The sequence below is a fragment of the Pinus tabuliformis genome, chromosome 2_1, assembly GCF_031772625.1.
Source record: "Pinus tabuliformis cultivar Carrire ecotype Pingquan chromosome 2_1, CPIR1, whole genome shotgun sequence".
In the NCBI taxonomy this organism is placed as follows: Eukaryota; Viridiplantae; Streptophyta; class Pinopsida; order Pinales; family Pinaceae; genus Pinus; species Pinus tabuliformis.
In genome coordinates this window covers 597,176,610-597,199,267 of record NC_142299.1, presented here as the reverse complement: position 1 = coordinate 597,199,267, position 22,658 = coordinate 597,176,610, and the positions used below count along the sequence as shown (strand labels likewise).

Genomic DNA, 22,658 nt, shown 5'->3' with positions numbered 1-22,658 from the left:
GTAATGAAAAATTAGGTCTGAAAATGAGCTCCGAAGTTCTGTGTAGGACTTTATCAAAATCAATCTTGAGGAACAGATCTTCAAAATACTATTTGAAAGAGAAATAGTAATCTAAACACGCATGTTTTCTGGCTTATATTTATTTAGAATGTGGCGTGCGCCATAGGTAAACACCACAAAGTGTCAGCCTTCACCAGATGAGGGTCTACCATGGCTGCAGGGCCTACCCTTCCTACATCTAGATGAAAAGGCAAGCTAATATGATATAAAACACAAACCTCTAGCCCACACCAGAGGAACCCCTACCACAATTACAAGAATTGGGACACTTGTGGATACCATAAATTGCCTAGGAATTACAAAATAGCCTCACTATAAGGGTGTCTCCACACAATGGGATTATTAAAAGGGTATGCTTGCATGGTTGATCCACCTTGAAATCAATTCAAATCTGAGGTAAGGCATGTATAGTTGATAAGCTAAGTACAAGCTAGAACCATTGATTATGTGGACACTGCTAATCCTTGTTGAATCCGTATAAGTACAAAGATTCAAGTAATCAGCTATGTTTGAAACTATATGGTAAATGAAGTAGAATCTAATAGAATACACACCTCTTTGAACTAAGTTTGTATCATAGCTAACACAACCTTTATGGATAGAATCATAGGTAATGCAATATGAGTAACCCATCGATTCATAGCTAATATGTGATGTGTTACAGTAAGACGAGCTTAGTCATAGCTATCATGGGAATACAAGTTACATGGGTTGTTCAAGCTGTTAGTTCAAGCTAATCGTAATAGCTTACAACAACTCTATGAAGCAGTATTGACCAAGCTCTTTCATTACCAATACTTACATGAGTACTAGTAATATGCATAATCCATTTGTGTTTCTTATTTATATAATGTGTAGAGCTTATAAATCATATAACAGAACACCTTATACTAGTAGTGCTTAGTTAATACGAGTGTTTAAGCTAATGTATTCTGTGTAATCAATGATGTGTACATTATACAAGCTTGTAACCTGATTAGAAAAGTGATAGTATAGATTATGGAACTGCTTATCCAACATAGATGGTACTATACCTTAGCATCTTGAGTACTAACCTCATATTAATCCTTGAATATGAGTTACATTGGTGTAATCAATAGAGCTAGTACTAAAGGTTAGAGTGTACTTACTTTACCTAATTCACTCACATAGCTTGTACACACCGTAATAGTGTAATCAAGATGCCCATATGAGCTGTAAGCATAACTAACTCCATTACTTAGGCTAAGCTTGAGCCTTATGGAACCAAGATGCCAATACATGTTCAACTTACTGGTATCGTGTTCATAGCTTACTGGTATCGAGTTCATAGCCTGTTGGTTTGTACTAATAAGACAGGTATAAAGATTATGTAAACACTATGACCTGTTCATACTAGTAATTAACTTAAAGCTTGAATACCATGCTTTCTTGTTATCTATGGATTCGAACCAATTAGACACGCATAACTTATGAGCTTAACATGTTTCTTATTCTGTCATTATGCAACTTGCAATTCAAAGAAACCTTTGCACCTACCTATTGAGATCAGTGACGAAGGACAGGGGTGGAGCAGGTAAGTCGCAACTAACTTCCTCCTTAACTATAAATGGTTGGAAATTATAAAAATGGAGAAAGTTCCTATTAGACTACCTAAAAATTAGGGAAACTTCTATTAGTACAGTTATGAATTTGAGAAAGATACCCACAACTATCACAACTACTACAGCACAATGTCACAGTGTGTGCATAGCAATTTTAAATATAAGTGAACAAAGCAAAGAAATTGACTAAAACAATTCTGTTATAAAAAGAACCAATATTATTTTATACATGACTCATTTACTAAACAAAAGATTCAGGGACAAACTTAGGGTTAAAAATCAGATGTGAGTAATGAAAAACTAGGTTTGAAAATGAGCTCCGAAGTTATGTGTAAGACTTTATCAAAATCAGTCTTGAGGAACAGATCTTCAAAATACTATTTGAAAGAGAAATAGTAATGTAAACACACATGTTTTCTCACTTATATTTATTTATAATGTGGCGTGCGCCATAGGTAAACACCACAAAGTGTCAGCCTTCACCAGATGAGGGTCTACCATGGCTGGAGGGCCTCCCCTTCCTGCATCTAGATCAAAAGGCAAGCTAATCTAATATAAAACACAAACCTCCAGCCCACACCAAAGGAACCCCTACCACAATTACAAGAATTGGGACACTTGTGGATACCATAAATTGCCTAGGGATTACAAAATAGCCTCACTATAAGGGTGTCTCCACACGATGGGATTATTAAAAGGATATGCTTGCATGGTTGATCCACCTTGAAAGAAATTCAAATCTGAGCTAAGGCATGTATAGTTGATAAGCTAAGTACAAGCTAGAACCGATTATGTAGACACTACTAATCCTTGTTGAATCCGTATAAGTACAGAGATTCAAATAATCAGCTATGTTTGAAACAATATGGTAATGAAGTAGAATCTAATAGAATACACACCTCTTTGAACTAAGTTAGTATCATAGCTAACACAACCTTTATGGATAGAATCATAGGTAATGCAATATGAGTAACCCATTGATTCATAGCTAATATGTGATGTGTTACAGTAAGACGAGCTTAGTCATAGCTATCATGGGAATACAAGTCACATGGGTTGTTCAAGCTCTTAGTTCAAGCTAATCGTAATAGCTTACGACAACTCGATGAAGCAGTATTGATCAAGCTCTTTCATTACCAATACTTACACGGGTACTAGTAATATGCATAATCCGTATGTGTTTCTTTTTTATATAATGTGTAGAGCTTATAACTCACATAACAGAACACCTTATACTAGTAGTGCTTAGTTAATACGAGTGTTTAAGCTAATGTATTTTGCGTAATTAATGATGTGTACATTATACAAGCTTGTAACCTGATTAGAACAGATATTCTTGATCAAAACTTTGTTTTACTTGTTGGACCAAGTGTAGCGCTTGGCGTGGTCTCTGCAAGCAGAGCATAAATGCAGCAGAAACCAAAAATACTATTTGAAAGAGAAATAGTAATGTAAACACGCATGTTTTCTGGCTTATATTTATTTAGAATGTGGCGTGCGCCATAGGTAAACACCACAAAGTGTCAGCCTTCACCAGATGGATGTCCCTTATATACACATATGATCCCAGATACAGTTGGCGAAGCAAAATTACTGGATTTTGTATTCTTCACACCGTGTTGAGAATGTGAAAAGCGCCCCTCCTAAAAAGCTAACGCCGAAGATTCATAGGGTCTACCATGGCTGCAGGGCCTCCCCTTCCTGCATCTAGATGAAAAGGCAAGCTAATCTGATATAAAACACAAACCTCCAGCCCGCACCAGAGGAACCCCTGCCCCAATTACAAGAATTGGGACACTTGTGGATAGCATAAATTGCCTAGGAATTACAAAATAGCCTCACTATAAGGGTGTCTCCACACAATGGGATTATTAAAAGGGTATGCTTGCACGGTTGATCCACAATTGATCATCATGCAGTTGGCAGTGGATTCTACAGTACAGAAAATGGTAATAAATCAGATGCTCTGAACATGTTTCTTATTCGGTCATTATGCAACTTGCAATTCAAAGAAACCTTTGCACCTACCTATTGAGATCAGTGACGAAGGACAGGGGTAGAACAGGTAAGTCGCAGAGGAGTTTCACAACACCAGATAAACATGAAGGAGGGGCATAGAAAATGAGCTTAGCAATTTTGCAAAATATGATGCCCTAGTAGTGAAAACTCAGTCCCAAAAAGCAGCTCTCAAATATTTGCCCAAGATTACCTTGTTGGTGAAAATGAGCTCAGAAGTTCTATGCTAGTAGTGAAAAAATAGGTCTGAAAATACATTCAGAAATTTGTGCCCTAGCCATTGAAAACCTTACTTAAATCTAGGGAAGATATGGATTGGGCCCTCAAGGTTCAGGTTCCCAGCTAGAAAGGTTATAAACAGGAATGTTAGAACCTACATTTTGCGATTTCATTCTAGAATCTAATGATCATAATGATATTAATATTGATACTCATTCCCCTGTAGATTCTAATGTATAGATCAAGGAACTAGATTTCATTTCGTCCTCTGAGACTAGTGACCATTCTGATTCTTCCACTGATCTTCCTTCCCTTAAGAAATCCTTCATCTTCGTGCTTTCCTGGAATTTCTATCCTAGACAAATCTTACAATAATGATAACTAAGGAAAAAAACAAATCATGGTTTGCAAGATAAACAGTTCTCAGACAAAAAAAACCATTGCCAAGATAAAAACTGAAATCGTACACAGCCTAGGTAAAAAACTCAAACCCAACTGAAATCATACACAACCAACGTAAAAAACTCAAACCCTACAGAGGCTAAAATATATCAAAACAATGTAATAACATAAACAATACCTGATATAGACCAATGTAGTGGAGCTGAAGCAAAAATAAAAGTCGAAGCGAGGTAACCACGAAATCATTTCTAACTTTATTATATAACAACAAAAGTAACTTACACGTAGCAGACGCTGCATGCATAATGCTGAATAGAATGAAATGTGTACACAATGAATAATTAGCAGCTACCACGTACAAATGACCTGACTTACCTTAACCCCCACCAAATTAACCTGCACAAATGTCATAGCTTCCCAAACAGATGGCAGCACCATTGCCCTTCTTGCTACTTTGTACAAATGCCCTGTCTTACGTTAACCTCCATCAAATCAGCCTGCACGTTAACCAACACAAATGTCATAGCTCCCCAAACAGATGTCAGTGCCATTGCTATTTTTGCTACCTTAGTTGCTTGCTTAAATGTTTAAACTCTTGGCTATTTAACCTTCTAAGCTGTTTAACCCTCTAAGCTCCATGCCCTGCAGTTTAACCATCTAAGCTCCATCCCCTGTTGCCTGTTTAACAGTCTAACCTCCCTGACTGTCAGCCCTAGGATGCAGGAGGATTAAATCCATAAACCCGCAGCATCAGTAGTGGTTTCCCGCAGCAACAGTAGTGGTTTCTGCAGCAAACAGGTTCTGCAGATGTTGCCCAACCTACCCTCCCTGTTCTGCCCCTCCCCTATCCATTTGCGACCGAACAAGTAGCGGAGGCACCTAGGCATAGGCACGGGTGAGAGAAGCAAGGGTAGCAAACCCCTTATCCTGTTGCTGAACTAGTTTCAGAGTCTCCAGTTCTAGGTCCGTTCGAAGCAGGAACTGGCTCGAAGCAGGAACTGGAGGTCCCTATCGATATTCGCCATTGGGGATACTCGCTTCAGATAAATAGGCCTGGTACCAAACCTAAAATTCACAGGTCTCGTTGAGGGCTTGTCTTATCTTAGATTCGAACCAATTGCCCATCTCTGCCTTTTCATGATGGATCCATCAAGCGGAGGAGATACCCTGCCCCAGGGAAGAAACTTCATGAAATGGCCTCTTTCTGTACTGTAAAAATCTCCCATTTGGTCTGCTGCACATGATCCTTGTACGAATATTATGGACATCGTATTGGCATCTGATGAAGCCATTCTTGAAGTTTTATCAGGGCCAGATCGTCTTTAGGATGATTTCCATCATAGGTCATCGTTTCTTCTTGAACTTCCTCATTTAGATCTTGCGCCATCTTGCTTGGTGGCTTCTCATAGTGGCCCAAATCTAGTTTATATTAAAGACATTGTTACGGAGGGTAATTTGGCTACTATTTCCCGTACAATCCCAATTGACATATCCACCACCCCTGGAGTGGATGCTGATGAACACAGTAGTCTGTCTGCCAGACCCTGCAGTCACTCTTCCTTGCCGCCCGGGCTGTGAACTCGCAAAGGTGAAGACTCTGGTGCTGTAGACTCTCGTATGCTGTTGGTTCATCTGTAGTGTAGTCTTCTGCCCAGCTTAGCGATTAAGACAGGTATTCAAGTCCTAGATCTCGGATTTGAAAGAGAAGCTGCTTGCGCCTCAGATACCCAGGATCACTTTCCCCTCATTACCACTGGTCAACCTCAGCCGAGAGGACATCAGGCCCAGGAATGATATCCCCCCTGTTGATGATACCCAGTTCTCTTGCGAACTGGAGACAAAGAACTTGCCAGCCATGGTTTGCTTGCTTGCGAGCTCTCCTCTGACCGACATGAAAGACCATCCAATTTCCAATTGACGAAAGGCTTTGCCAACCCAATCAGTTCAGTTAGGAAACAAGGGAGGGAGGCCAGCAGAACACCTGCACCACCTTGCATCGACACGTACACCACCTCATGCACAACACCTGCCAACCTGCAAACAAACCTGCTATAGCCAACCTGCAAACAAACACGAACTAATGTTAGCGAACTAATGTTAACATACCTGTAACATTAATATGAATTCTTTGACCGCCACAGATAATAAACACGGTAAAGCTAAATAAACCTATGGTCCAGCCTCTTCCGCCTCGGGAAGAGGCCAAATAAGAGGGCAAACACGGTCACTTTCGAAAACTTTGGTTATCTCGACAATGGTAAACATAGCGGCATTCGAAAACTTTGGTCACCCTGCCATAATCCGCTTAAATTAACAACACAGCGCCTCGAATTAATGCTATAGCATCGCATATGGATTACTATAGTCCCTGGCCATTGCCAGATGGAAGGGACTAATAAGGAGGAAACAAAACAAAAGGAAGAATGAGATTGAATATAATGTAATAAATAATAGTTTAAAAGGAAGCATTTTATATGAAAAGAGGGGTTGGATTTTATTCCAGAAGGTTGGCACTTTTGAGATTCGGCTTGTATATTTGTATTGGCTAAAAGGGAGGAAGGGAGGAAGAGTTTGATATTATTTATATTATTCTTGCGTATTTATATGAGAAGAAAGCGAGGGTGTGGGAAGAGTTCTTACTACTGAGAATTATTTCCAAAAGCTAAAATCTTTGCATTTGAATATTTTATATTTTTATTAAACTTTTAGTGCAAGTGAAAGCTTGGATAATTTTGGAGAAATATGCTCAAGTAAAGGTATGACCATATTTTTGTGTATTACTTTGAATTATATATGTAGATTATTCATGCTATTATGTGAATCTATTTTTTACGGTTCAGTTAAATTTTTTAATTTGATTATATATAGATATGAAAATGCATTTATTGTAATTTTCTAAATAACTATTTATTCAAAAAATAACTATATCCATATTTGATTTTGATGTATTATTGAATGAGTTAATTATTTCCTTGTATTCAATATTAAATTTTATATGATCTTATGTATGATTCCAATATTATCTTCTCTTAGTTGGGATAGGCAAACTTAATATTTATTAAAGATAATATGGATAGTTAAATTGTTTTATTTTACTTTAGTTTAATTTTGAAATAAAATCATTTATTTGGATCATATTTCAGTCAATTCCAACCCTTTTTGGTTGTAGCTATACATTCATATTGGTGGATATTTCTACACCAAGCGAAAGTGAGTCTAATTGGGTTTTCATTGAGCAATCCTTCCTTGTTGTTGGAATTTTTTTCCTAGCCGTCAATAGGTGAATCATGATAGTTCATGAAGATTATGGCTTTAGTTCATTAGACATTCAGAAATCTTCAATGCAATTATCAAAATTTTTTCCTTTCCATGGCTAATAAACATGACACATCATATTTTTAAGTGAGACCATCTTCCATCAAATCCTACTAGAATCACCTCACTAGTCATCTACACCTACTAGGAAAGACAAATTTGGCCCTCCTAGAATAAGCGCTATTACACAATCCTAACCATCTCATGAATCATGATCACCCTATCACCAAGGCTATCAGATTGTAAGGACTCATTCTTTGAACAAATAACTAGTGTTGCATGGTCTCTCCCTTATCACCCATCATTGCCAATCTCTTTATGGAAATGTTTGAGAAAAATAATTACCACTTAAAACAAAAAAATGGAAGAGATGCGTTGATAACACCAACGTAAAACGGCCCCATGGAAAATTGGAACTTGAAAAGTTTATGGAACATATTAATAGAATTTTTTAGGATATTAAATTTAGCATGGAACCTGAAGACAATAATACCATTCCCTTTCTAGATGTTCTACTCACAAGGAAAGAATTTGGAAGCATAGTACATCAAGTATATAGAAATAAAATACACATGGATAGCCACCTCCATGCCGATTCTTACCATCCTTCTACAAAAGAAATGGGGATCTTAAATACACTAATCACTAGGGCCTCAATATTATCTGATGAAGAGCATTTCCATCAAGAAATTGACTATCATACTAGATTTTTTCTTGATATTGGCTACAATTACAATGACATTTGTAAAGCTAGGAAGAAATGTCCTTCTCCAGATTCTCCTTCCCCTAAAGGAAAAACATTCCCCTCGTACATCCTTTAAACCACTTACAAAATTGTGAAAGTCCTTAAAAGAGATGGTATGATTACATCATGCAAGCCCCTTGAAATCATTCAACGTAAGATGAGATATATTAAGGATAAAGTTGACCAATTTCATTTCAAAGGAGTTTATAAGATTTAATTATTCTTGTGGAATGTGCTACATTGGGGAGATTGGCCGGTCATTCAGAATAAGACTCAAGGAACATGGGACTGACATAAAGAAGGAAAGAATTTGCTCCTTGACTTTGGCTGAACACTCATCCAAGACTAAGCACCACTTGTGCCCTGAAGACAATAGAATTATCACTAAGGAAGATCATTATTTGAAGTGCAAGTTTAAGAAAGCATTGGAGATCATTAAGCATCCCAACAACATAAATAGGGATGGAGGTGCTGAGGTCAATAATAATTCGATTCGGTTACTCACTCCTTTAGCTTCTCCTTCTATCTTCTTTAAGTCTCCTTCTTTCTTTCTGTTTCCCTTCTTTTCCCTCTTCTATTTTTCTCTTTTTCTTCTTTTCTCTCTTTCTTTTTCGAGCCCTTACTTTATTCCTCTTTCTTTCTATTTTTCTTGCATAAATTTATTTCTCTTTTATTGTTTCTTTTATTTTATTCCTTTGTTTTACTTGCTTCTGTTTTATTTTATTTTATTAATATTTATTTTTAAATTTCAATTCTATTATATTTTAGACTTTATTTTTATTTATTTAATTTCACTACATTTTACTTCATTGCATTTTATTATCTTTATTATATATATATATATATATATATATATATATATATATATATATATATAATCTTTATCTTATTCATTAATATATAATTTTTTTCCTATGTTTTTTTGTTTTATTTTATTTTTATTTTTATTTTATGTACTTATTACTTTATTGCTTTTACTTTAATTATTTATTAATCATTTTCTAGGCTCTTTTTTCTTTTAATTTGCCTTTCTTTCTTTTCATTTTGTTGCTTTTATTATTTCATTCTCACATTATTATTATTATTTATTCCTTTTCATTCCTTAACTATTTTATTAATCTATCTTAATGATGAGTATAATTTATTACTAGAAACATAAAATTTTATTAATTTTTAATAAACTTTAATTAAAAATTTAAGAAACATCCATTCTCTTATACCACAAAAGTTAATATAAGTTTTTTTAATAAACTCTTTAGTGAAAGAACATTCCAATATGATTAACACATGGAAACTAGAGTAAAAGTTTTAATTTATTTCACTCACTTACAGATTAAAGTTTGAATTGATTTTTATTTATATTACATTATTTCTAATATTGAATTAAAAAATTTGATATAATTTTTTTCCATAATTATATTTATATATTTTTAAAATTTTTACTATTAAAATAATATTTTATAGAGTTTAATTTGTATATCACAATATTAATCAAAACATGGAATGGGGCAAGTAAATATAAACAAAAAAAAATTAAATTAAATAATTCCTCAAACTATTAACAACAAGCTGCATCAAAACTAGAATACCAAAAAGTAAACATCTTTTAATATCCTCCAAAATTTTAATAAATTTGATTTAGAAAAAACAGAATCACTTTAAGCATCCACTTGAATTGCAAAAATTCCTTCTCACCGCAAAAAGTTAGAATGTGTAGTATATTTTTGAGATAAACAATATACATTGACTTAGAAGAACTTTAAAGACTTCTTGTCTTTTTAAAATTCAACTAATATTCTCCAATGGGGTGATGAACGATGGGACAATCGGTTACTAAGGGGCATTAAATCCCCTCTCACGTAGTGATCGAATGAAATGTATAGAGGAAGCCAATTTGGGCATGATGCAGGGGAAGTTTTGCAAACAAATAGAGGTCATTTTGATAGTTTGGATCGTAGTTGGCCGTAATAGTTAGTCTCTAGAAATGAGCAGAGTGTTGTTAGTGTATTCTTGAAGCACAAGGTAGCTGCTTATTCCAGCCACACCCTAACTTCCATTATGCAAGGGCATCGATGTGTTCTAATGTAAAAGGAAATTGGTTCAAGTTGGTAAATGAATTGGTGTAGGGTTGTATCCTTTGGGACCTTGGCCCATATCGGTTAGTTGGTGAGAGGAGAAGTGGGTTATACTTTGTTGGAAATGACACTTTAGTGTTGGTCAGTGAGACTTTTTTCCCTTTTTGGGCTCAAGTAATGCTTTTTTGATTTTTGTGTTTCCATTTCGCATTTCCAGGTTGTGTCCATGTTGCAAGATATTATGTATGGTTGGGGTTGGCAGGGAATGTTTTTAGTGTCAATAGCTTCCCATTTGTGGCTTGGGAGCTTGCGTGGTTTTGTTCTTCATTTTTGGTTTCCTGTAGGAACGATTTATTTTTAATGTTTGGAGGGCTTGAGTCATCAATCCTAGGGGTTCGACAACATAACCGCGCTATGAAGGAGGGGGTGTTTAGCAATTTGGGCAGGTGGTTCCGCAGGTGGGGTAGGCTCTAGAGTGAGGTGGTGTAGGTCCAGTTTAGTTGGGTGGTCGGATAGTGGCTGACCTCTTTTAGTGGGCAGTATGAGAATCTGGTTATCCTTGGGTGTAGTTGTCTTGGTAGTTGATGTGGAGAACTTGGTCTATTGGAAGCTCTATTCCCATAACTATGGTGTTCTGAGGTCAGGTTTGTGGAGTGTGTCATGCAAAGTGACTAGGCATAATGGCATGCAACACTAGTGGGGAATAGTTAGGAGGTGATCTAGCCCACGAGGGTAGGGAGCAATTCAACATGAGGAGAAACAAGACTATGGAGAAGTGGTGGAATAGTAGCACACTCTTTCATTGAGGCGAGTGGTTTTACCTCTGCCTTTTGACTCCTTGGAGGTACATATTAACCAGGTTACAACACTAGTGGAGTAGCTGGCTCGAGACTGCCTCACCAATAGAAATGGGGTCGTAGTTCATGAATGACCTCCAGCGCAATGAGTGGCATACATTAGATTCATTGTCTTCCCTTTGTTGTGGAAAAAATAGCCTTCAAGAAAGGTTGGAACACCTTGAAGGAAGAATGGTAACATGGAAACAGTTCGAAGGACCAGGTTGTAGGAAATATTGTGGATTGAGAATGACAGTTAGTTTTATTTTGATATTTGGGTACTTTTGGTCACATTGGCGAATTTGTGTGTGGTATTACAATTTCTGTTGTTTTTGTGTGTAGCTTTTTGTCTTTACCACGTGGCCAACAAGTATGGTAGGAATGTGGTCAATGGAATTCCGAATATAAATACTTTACGATTTAACTGTTTTATCAATTAATAGAACTTTTAGATTCCCACAAAAGATAAAACATAAAATCAACTAATATTTCTTAATTAGGTTACTCTCTGTGAGTACATAGAAAATAATACTTTATTATAATTAATTTAAATTTTATTAAGTGCAATACTTTAAATAAAAATAACACATTTTAAGATATTAAGGTCATTTATCATAATTTGTATGGAAAATTTTTGAAATTATATTAGAAAAAGATTGTTTCAATGTCATAATAAAAAAATGGATTTTTTTATTCTTCGTAAAGAAAATGAAATTTTTTTCTTTTCTTTTAGATAAAAAGTATTGGAACATTTTATATTAATTGTAAAAGTAAATTAGAGGTTCATAGGGTGAGTATAAACGGATTATTAAACATATGAGTTTGACTAAAATGTTACAGAGACTATCTATGTAACTATGATGGGACACTATGTTACTTGGAGAGAAGTTCGAAAAAGAACTATTTTCTATATCCTCAAACACATGTCATATTTATAGGGAATATAGGAGGGATCTTTATATTTTGAAGAGGAAAAGTAATGTCCATTGCTATATGTTGTGCCAAAAAATATCAAGACTAATTATGGTTGAATTCCATATTACTTCTTTAGAGGAAGTTATAGATCACGACTGCACTAAAGATTTAGGGAAGAGGTCCTTGAAGCTGTAAGTCACCTAGGTCAGGAGAGAAGGCCATCACTACCCACGAAGAGAAAAGGTGGCCAATAACAAATGCAAGAAGGTTTGAAACAATTATGAAAAGTCAAGGGACAGTGGATTTAGACTATCTATCCACAGAAAATAAAACAATCCCAACTTGAAGCATGGAGCCATCTCATGTCATTTAATAAAGTAAGTGGGGGAATTTAAAATACTGAAAGATCACGAGGAACTTACTTTAATGAATGATCATAAGAGTCGTATCGACCATATCCGAATTGCATGCAATAATTGTAAACCATCCATGAGATTTAATTGGGTGCGCGAGTAAAATGCATGTTTACGTAATGGGCAGCGTGCAGAACGGTTGTGTTTTGAATCATTTTATATTCCTCCTATTATCAATAATAACAAGGCATGTGCGTGATCGCCCATTTTTAGGAACCAAGCTTATTCTAGGTTAAATAAATTTAATTCGTTGGTATTAATTTACAAAATGGTTTTGTCATACTACTATAAATCTAAGACTGAATTATTTTCAATTAAATAATTTTTTTACAGAAAATCCATTACAATTATTTTATAAATACAACGTGTCAAAAAAAGTTAAACTCTTATGTTGCATTATGCACCATCGCAAACAACCCCTACCCTGAAGTCCAGGGTAAACACTAGGGTAGATCAACCCTTTGAGACATCGTCTACCATCGATCCTGAAAGGGAGGGGAACCCTTTGAGATGTCCACTATGGGATTATTTATTCTTCTAGCCAAGACACAATAAGTCATATATATACTCAATGAAATTTAAACTCTCATTTCCTGGATTTCACTCAACAAAACTCACCACTAAACCCCATATCACTCTATACCAATATCCTGATTGTTAGAAAACATTTTATCCAGCGGCGATTAGTTCATTGTTATTGTTCTTTATGCAATGTTTGCCATATGCAAATAAAGCACGTGATTGAATTAGATAGTATTTTTCACCATGCAGAATTATTATCACCAATATCCTCATCGTTACTCAGCATTTAATGCCTGCCATGATGTATAGTATATAGGTCACCGGATGTTAACGAAGAAGCCCTTTTTGGAATTTCGTTACTAAAATTTAACTGGATAGTACTTTTTCACCCAGCAGAATTAATATTACTAATATCTTCATTGTTATACAACATTCTAATTACACAACATTTTAAAAGAATATTTTTATTAGATTTATAATTTAATGTTTATTGGATAATGTTTAGATATTAAATTGAAAAAATTACATTTCAAATTAAAAAGTTAATTTCTTTTCAACTTTTTAATATCGAAAAAGTTAAATAAGTTACACTTTTCATATGAAATGAAAAATAATTTTAAATTTTATGTATACTTCATATATCATAGTGTGTAGGTTTTAAAACAAACAAAAAAATATATTTAGGAAATAGAATTTTAAATATACTTGAATGAGTATATATAGATGAGAATGTGATATCATTATTACAATTCTAAATAAAAATTATATGGAAGAAATTTAATAAGACTATTTACTTATACTCTATATAAATTATATGGAGAAAATTTAATTGAATCATTTACTTATAATTTATATATGAATCATATATAGGAAATTTAATAGGACCATACATTTTTTCTTCTCATGGACACTATTTTTTAAATACAATGAAATTGTTTTACACTAAACTATTTTTCTTTCTTAGAACCTAATTGTCTCTATAGGTTCAAAAAATTGTAATGAGTTTTTAAACCAAATCAAAAGATAATATTATTTTATGAATATCATTGTAATTTCCAATTAAAAAAAATAATAATAACAAAAACTATTTCAAACTTCCAATAACACAATTTCCATAAAAGAAATATAACATTTTAAAAATCATAAGAATTACATGTGTAATCATTTACCCAATTACCCATCTCCAAAAGAACACATAAATAACATTATTTTTTTGTTAACAAAATGAATACTACTTATTACTTAGGATTGAATTTCTCATAATAAGGAAGAATATAGGTATTGGATCAATTTTTATCCCTAGTGCTTATTCTCATGTCTTCATATTAAGTAGGCATAAAGAAGACATGAAGGTAATATTCATAAATGCAAGAAAGAATAGAAACTAATGAATGCAAGCAAGATATGTAGGCCACGGGGGCTTCACTCAATGAACTTCTAACATCAATGAACCTCTAACATATCACGTGCCTTCATGGCATACTAAACAATACCCCTAATTTGACTACATATTCGAAAATACCTTTAAAAATCACATTATTCAACCCCCTACAAATAGGAACCCATTACACTTTCCTAATTTAAAAAACCCCTACATTCACTAGATATTGTAGGCACCAATTTTTTCATTGACATTTTGTATACCCCTTTATATTTTTTCAGTAACTTTGAGCACCATTTTTTATACCTTCCAATTAAAAAACCCTTAACCCCCTACATATCCCCCAATATATCATGTGGTTTTTTTCTCCATATATATCCCCCAATATGAAACGGGGTGGTATGGTATTGTTCCACCATTGAAGCCCGGTGGTGTAGTGTAGGCAAAAAATACAAGTGGAATAGAAAGCAAGAAAATCTATAGGGGGAATAATGGAGGATTGGTAAATACCATTTGTAAAGCCAAACCCAAATAGGATAGGGACCTTAGTCCAATTGAAACATAACTATAGAATCCTATTTTATAAAAATGATACACTTCTTTTTTGTTCCACCATTGAAGCCGGGTGGTGTAGTGTAGGCAACAAATACAAGTGGAATAGAAAGCAAGAAAATCTACAGGTGGAATAATGAAGGATTGGTAGATACCATTTGTAAATCCAAACCCAAATAGGATAGGGAGCTTAGTCTAATTGAAACATAACTATAGAATCCTATTTTATAAAAATGATACATTTCTTTTTTTGAAATATATTTTATAAAAATGATACATTTCTTTTTTTGAAATATAATTATATTTAGAAAAAATATTAACATTATTTGTTTTTTAAATGTTATGGTATAAAGAAAAATTATTAACAAATAGAATATATTATGAAAAGTTTCATTATCTTTCAATTGAAAAAATTAAAAATAATTTCCATTTTAATTTTGACGAATAAATTTTTATTTTTATTTTCTCTTCTTTAGAATAAGCTAAAAAACTCTTAATGAATTGTCCACTAGGTTTTGGATAGACGGTGATCTGTTAAGACACTCTTTGATGGGTGATCGATTAAGACACTCCTTGATGTGAAGTCATTGGTTCAATTCCCCACGGGATCCGGGTGATATATTAGACTTGATGAAGATATAGTCCTGCCAAACTTACAAAAAAACAAATAAAAAAACTTCTTAATAAATTCAAATTTAAACCCTATCAAAATTCTTTTGTCAAAAAAATATTAATAAAAAGACAAACAAAGATCTTGGATGTCATTGTTTCTTTGAGACAACAGTAATGATCACGTTAGACAAGGGATCTGAAATCAAAATGCTTAATAACAATCTTGAATCCTATAATTTCAAATGCACAACGTAGCAATAATTTGTCTGTAATTTCAAATCCATACCTTTTTGGCATCATTATCACTTTCAAGCTTGGATTGTATTCAAATGTCAATTTAATCTCATGCCTGACCGTTTTAATCAACTTGAATTTTCTAATTAAATAATCCTTTTGTTTTAGTGCACGTTCTAGTTGTGAAAAATTATCAGCGAAATTATCATTGACTGCAATGCTGTGTATGTTGGGAGCAGTGCAATGTGGCGTAATTGCTTTGATTTGTGAACATAAAACATTGCACTAGACTCCGGAATGAGTCCTAATTCATTTGTTTTTTAACTTTAAACAAAACAAACAAACAAAGGAGAACTTTAAACCAACGAAACAAGCCAGCAAAAAAACAATATAACTTAAGGCAACTAATATTTAATCTGTTATTGACTCATTAATGCTAAGGGCAGTATATACTCAGTGTTAGATTTAAGTAAATATATTATCTAGTTAGCTATATACATATACAAATCTACAACTTTTGTTTATTAATGGATTAGACCCTACTTGATTAGGAGCGGGGTTGTTGAAATGTTGGAAAAAAGTAGTATGAAACAGGCTGGATAGACTAGAGGTGTCCTAAAAGTCGGAACGAGGGGAATGTACCAAACCCCGGAACACGCTGGGAAATACATAAAGCGGAACTACCCTAATGTCCAAGAAAGCCGGAACACTTCTAGGAACGCCTGGTAAAGAAATCGGAAGAGGCTAACCGGTGAATGATCCAACAGCTAACCTAGTCAAAGTCCCACCACGGCGCATAAGTAGTAGTAGTTTACCTTGACCCAGTTGTTGTTTACCCATAATCCACCATTGAAGTTGAACCGCTATCATTGGCATCCCTACCCATTCGAGATTGAGTGTACTGAGCCTATGCACCGGTTTCAGTAGCATCAGCATGAGCAAGTATTCCAGCAGTAGATCCACCTGAAGCATATACAGTTACCATTGTTTATTCAGCCGAAGAACCAGAGCTCCTGGAACTGGATACATATTATTGACTCATTAATGCTAAGGGCAGTATATACTCAGTATTAGATTTAAGTAACTATATTATCTAGCTAGACATATACAAATTTACAACTTTTGTTTATTAATGGATTAATAGAATAGTAAATATTGATTACTTTAAAATATTAGGTATTTTTATCTGGATTATTGATGGTGGAATATTTAGCAATCAGATTAATTTAGTGTGATCAAATAATTAACCACGGTTATATTTATCTGATTCTGGAATATTTCACTAATCAGCGATCAAGATAAGCTCAAAGAACGTACTGGTCCATTGTGATCAGGATTCCATCCGAACAGCCAAGGATATCATTTGAAAAAACGGGCAGAGAGGAAGTTTCGCCGCGTGGGTTCACGGGTGTATCTGTGCGCACACAAGTTTATGTACCTGCTTTTTCATAAATTATGATTATATGAACACCTGACCAATTTAAAACTGATCGTTCATTTCATGGAAAGGTGATGGTTCAGGTTTAATGGGGTACGCGTGCAAAATGCATGTTTACGTAAGGGGCAGCGTGCGGAACAGTTTTGTTTTGATTCATTTTATATTGCTCCTATTATTATTAATAATAACGAGGCACGTGAGTGATTGCCCATTGTTAGCTGTCTCTACTCTTTTTCCACATTCCAGTGTTTCAAAACGATTCCGCCATTAAATAGATTTAATCAAGATTTCTTTGATATAGATTTGCAAATGGTATAGATTTGCAAATATTTTTATCTATTTTTATCTAGCTCAGTGGTAGGGAAGGCTATAGTATTCAAATTTTTTTGAAGTTATTGCTGGGAAAAATTTATTGTACAGTTCAGTATGATGTGAAAGTTTTCAGGTTGAAATTTTGTTAATAAAAAAAAATATAACTATACAAAATTTTGAAATAATATCTATTCATAAAAAAATTGCACTTATTCTTAGCTCACATTAAATCAATAGTTAAGATAAATTTATACTGATAGTTACTATAACTGTCAATCTCAAAAAATAATTCTGAAAAAAAACATCAATCAAATTCATCAATCAAAATTATCCAAATTGTGAAAAACAATGTGTGAACACAATAATTTATGGAAACTAATATGTATGATAGTACAAAATAAAAGTAAAAATAAATACACAGACAAGAATAACAGAAGTGTGCATATACAATGTTAATGTATAGGCTCCTCCTGTCACAGCCTATACCTATAAAAATATATATTATTTTAAAAGTCAGAGCCTATACCTATAAAAATATATATTATTTTAAAAGTCAGAGCCTATACCTATAAAAATATATATTATGTTAATGTATAGGCTCCTCCTGTCCGTTGACTTTGGCTTTCCGTTGCATCAATATATATTGAGACTGTTAACCAAAATCTCTGTACGTGGAAGCAACTGGGCAAAGCAGCAGCTGCACCAGGAACAGTAAAAGTGGCAGTTTGCAAGCAGAAAATGGGAAAGTTCATGCCCCATGTGTCACAGGTTGCAGTTCAGGTGGCATTTGCGGGCATGAATATCCTCAACAAAGTTGCTCTAGAACATGGAATGAACAACTTCGTCTTTGTGTCATACAGACAAATTATTGCTACGTTGGCCATTGCTCCTTTGGCTTATGTTCTTGAACGGTACGAACTTCTAAGCCCATGTTTTTCTCTGAACTCACCTTTATTTTTTTGGTGAATAAAAATACAAAGCCTTATTTTATTTTTCCTATGATATATACTTCCACTTGTAATGTAAGTTCTAGCCTGAGCATCCATAAGTCATGCCTAAACTGAACCGAGCTACAAATCTAGTAAGAGTAGCTTTAACCCAAAAAAAACGCAACAAAACAGCAAATGAAACTTGTTCATGTAAAAGAGAGTTTGATGTTTGTCTGCTGGGATCATCATTGAAGATAAGTAATTCCAGTGCTTGTTTTCTATTGTTGATTCTGTTGCTAAAAGTATTAATCATGGAGGCATTTCTCAATCGATGCTCCATCTTATCATATATCCTTCACTGGATATTTGCAAACCAACTGAGAATCCAAGAGAGAGGATCAGGAACAGGGTGCAAACTGAAGCTGCCTATTCTTCCCATTGGAATTTATAACCAACAAACATTTTCTGTTCTCCTTCCTACAAGTCACTCTGCACAGCATCTGAGAAATGTTAATATTTGTAGGTATCCCATCCAGTAAAAAACTCTGAGAAGTGTTAATAGTCGTAGGTATCCCCTCCAATCATAACCTCTCATCGTCCATTTCACTCTTTGAATTGCTCACATGAACTGACACCTTGTACGTTCAAAGAGGCCAGGGATTGCATTTTTCTAACTTCCTGTAATTTGAAATCAGATATTTGTGACAAATCCTTCTGTTCTTTTAACATATTGCATGCAAAACAATTGCTACTATAGCTGATGGAAAATATTATCCGAAGATAACACTTCTTCTAGCTTGAGCCTTGGTTCCAGTTGCCACATTTTTGGGAATGATTATATGGACTAATGGCAACTTTGGCAAAATAATAGTAAGGATTTGGAAGTCTTATATACTAACCACCCACTCGGGGTTTAGCGGTGAGTTTCGCTGGGTGAAATCCACCAGATGAGGGTTCAAATCTCATTGAGTATATATATGACCTGTTGTGTCTTGGCTAGAAGAGAGCCAGTTAGATTTGGTCCTGGGTGGGTTCAAATCTCATTGAGTATATATATGACCTGTTGTGTCTTATCTAGAAGAGAGCCAGTTAGATTTGATCCTGGGTGGGTCTGTTCAGGATAACTCGGGTTCAAATTTCATTGAGTATATATATGACCTGTTGTGTCTTATCTAGAAGAGAGCCGATCCTGGGTGGGTCTGTTCAGGATAACTCTCACCAGTTACCGATTTTGAAATTTTACTAATGCCTCCATAAGAGCAACTAATGCCTACATACTAGTAAACCCCACTCAAAGTAATAGTACAAGTTGAAAATTTACTAACACTTTTATATATATATATTTTGGTGTAATGGCCAGCCTCAACATAATATCAAAACTGATTCAATTCCCCAAATTAGATCTAAAAGAGGTGTTGGACTGACCGCCTTCAAAGCCCCAAGGGTGAATGTTATTGTGATTAAACAGTAGGCAGCTATAGCTTCGTAGTTGTTCCTATTATTAATCCATTAAATACTTACATATTTTGCATTATTTAATATCGTAAGTAACCGGGTACTCTGTATAGTAACGCACGAGGTCAATTAATTTCTTTATTGTTGATCTGTAAACTCCAAGTTTCTGCATACTCTGTGCCACACACGGAGATCATTCGGGCCAAATACAGCTGTTAATATGCTCTCTATCTATTATTGCAGAAACCAAAGACCACCTCTGACATTTTCCATCTTCTGTCAGTTTTTCTTGCTTGCACTCGCTGGGTAAGTGGGGATTGCAACTAGTTTATTGTTGTTGTTCTTTGTGCAATGTTATCAGACATGTACAGATCTAGCACGGGACTGAACTGGATAGTATTTTTCATCCTGCAGAATTACAATCACTCAGAACTTTTTCTTAGTGGGATTGTACTATACTAATTCTACTTTTGCTTCAGCAATGATGAATTTAATCCCACCGGTCACATTTCTGATGGCCGTTATTCTGAGGTAAAAGTTCTAGTTCAATATCTTCGTCCAGTGGTAATTCTCATCTTAATTTTTTCACCAAACAATTTTATTGCAGTTAACTAAGTTAGGCTTAATGGAATATTTGCATTAGATGTGCAATCTGATGCTCATCTTTATTTGATCTCGATTCTTTCAGAAGGGAGAATGTCGATATTAGGAGTAGAAGAGGGCAAGCAAAGGTCCTGGGCATCATTATTTGTCTGGGTGGGGCAATGGTTATGACATTATACAAGGGGTTTGAAATCAAAATGCTTAATGGAAATCTAAAAGCATATAATTTCAAAGAAAACAAGAGGATACTGGGCTCCATACTGCTTTTTGGATCCGTTATCACTTGGGCAGGCTGGTTTGTATTTCAGGTTGTGATCTCAAATGTCAGTTTTGTCTGATTCTTGACCATATTAATCAACTTGAAACTTCAAAAACTTCAAAATGAATAATTTTTTTTTTTACTGCAGGCTCCAGTTGTGAAAAAGTATCCAGCTCAATTATCATTGACTGCAATGATTTGTATGCTTGGAGCAGTGCAATCTGGTGTACTTGCTTTGATTTGTGAGCATAAAACATCAAGCGTCTGGGCGATTGGTTGGAATATTGAGCTTCTCAGCTATGTGTATTCGGTAACATTACCCACAACTCGCATAGATTCATTGAACTTAAAGATAAAAATACTGGAAATAAAACTTTATATCTTTTGGAAATTTCAGCTCAATTCATTTCTTTTTAAAGCTCTCTACATATAAAAAAAATGGATGACTTCGATTTCAAAACAGATAAACTCATCTCAATTCATATTTTAATCCCTCTTCAATCTTAATAAATTTAGGATAAAGCTAAATCCAGTGCTGTTATGGCTGATCCAACAATTTGAGTGTAGAAATTTGATGAATGGAATGCATATGGTTGTTCCAGGGAGTGATGTGTTCAGCATTTGCGATATTTGTGCAAGCTTGGTGTATACGAATAAAAGGGCCTGTATTTGTAGCGGTTTTCGATCCATTGTGTATTGTTATGGTTGCAATCTTGCAATATTTCGTTCTTCGGGAAGATCTTTATACCGGATGGTTAGCGTATAGCAACATTTTCTTCAATCATTTTAATGTTTGCTACATCATAATTTCTGTCATTGTGGATTTTAATGTTTGATGCGCAATGAACCCATTTTAATGTTTACTGGTATATAACAGTTTCTGTCTTTGTGTATTTGAATGTTTGAATTGTGCAGTATGGTGGGGGCAATGCTGATCCTGGTGGGTCTGTACCCTGTACTGTGGGGAAAAGCAGAGGACTCTAAAAGACAGGAGGGAGGCGAGATTACGGACAATCCAAGTGAGACAACAAATTCCAACGAGAATACCGTTGAAGATGCTCATGACATGGACACCACCATTGACATTTCGAGGCCATTGTTACAAAATGAGGCTCATTAAATTATTGCTTTGTCATTAATGGATTATACTAGGCATTGATCCTTCCTTTCGAACCAATTGGAAAAACCACTTCACTTTCCCCATTGATTTCGCTACAACTTTATGTTTACGTTGATTGAGAAAAAGTATGTAACTCACCATACAAATGTCTAATTGTTTTGGTGTACACTTCTATGTTTATTGAGGAAAAACATAATTCACCTTATTGAGGTTTGAAAGGTAAATATTATTATATATTTATTTTAATTTTTGAAATTTCATTGGTTAAGAGAGATTATCTTTTTTGAAGTGACTCTTTTTAAAATTGTAAAACGTGAGGAAGTGTTTACATTTGGATAGATTTCATAGATTTTGGTGCATGATAAATCTATAGTTAAGTCTTAGGAAAAAAGAATTGAGAAATGTTGATGGTGAAGATTTTGCAATTAGTATGTAGGAATTTCAAGGGATTCAAGTAACGGTTACAAGTAACGGTTACAGGAAAGCAACAACATGTACAAACAAAGAACATGCTAAAAAAAAGACAACTGGATTTTGAAGACGGGGATCTATTTATGACACATCTTCTGAAAGAGAAAGTTCCTAAAGAGGAGTATAACAAATTGAAATTTAAGAAGATTGGAGTGTGCAAAGTTTTAGGAATTTTTTCTCAAATGCTTATA

At 34.5% G+C, this 22,658-nt stretch overlaps 1 protein-coding gene across 1 annotated transcript; it reads left to right on the top strand.

Moving 5' to 3' along the window:
* The first annotated feature begins 17,406 nt into the window (after positions 1-17,406).
* LOC149201864 (WAT1-related protein At3g18200-like) lies at positions 17,407-22,019 on the top strand. The gene is made up of 8 exons (XM_089401394.1): positions 17,407-17,436; positions 18,309-18,541; positions 20,258-20,320; positions 20,429-20,545; positions 20,703-20,925; positions 21,025-21,186; positions 21,479-21,630; positions 21,792-22,019. Exons 1-8 carry the CDS (start codon positions 17,407-17,409, stop codon positions 21,994-21,996), a joined length of 1,185 nt encoding a protein of 394 aa, XP_089257520.1. The 3' UTR covers positions 21,997-22,019.
* The last annotated feature ends 639 nt before the right edge of the window (positions 22,020-22,658 follow it).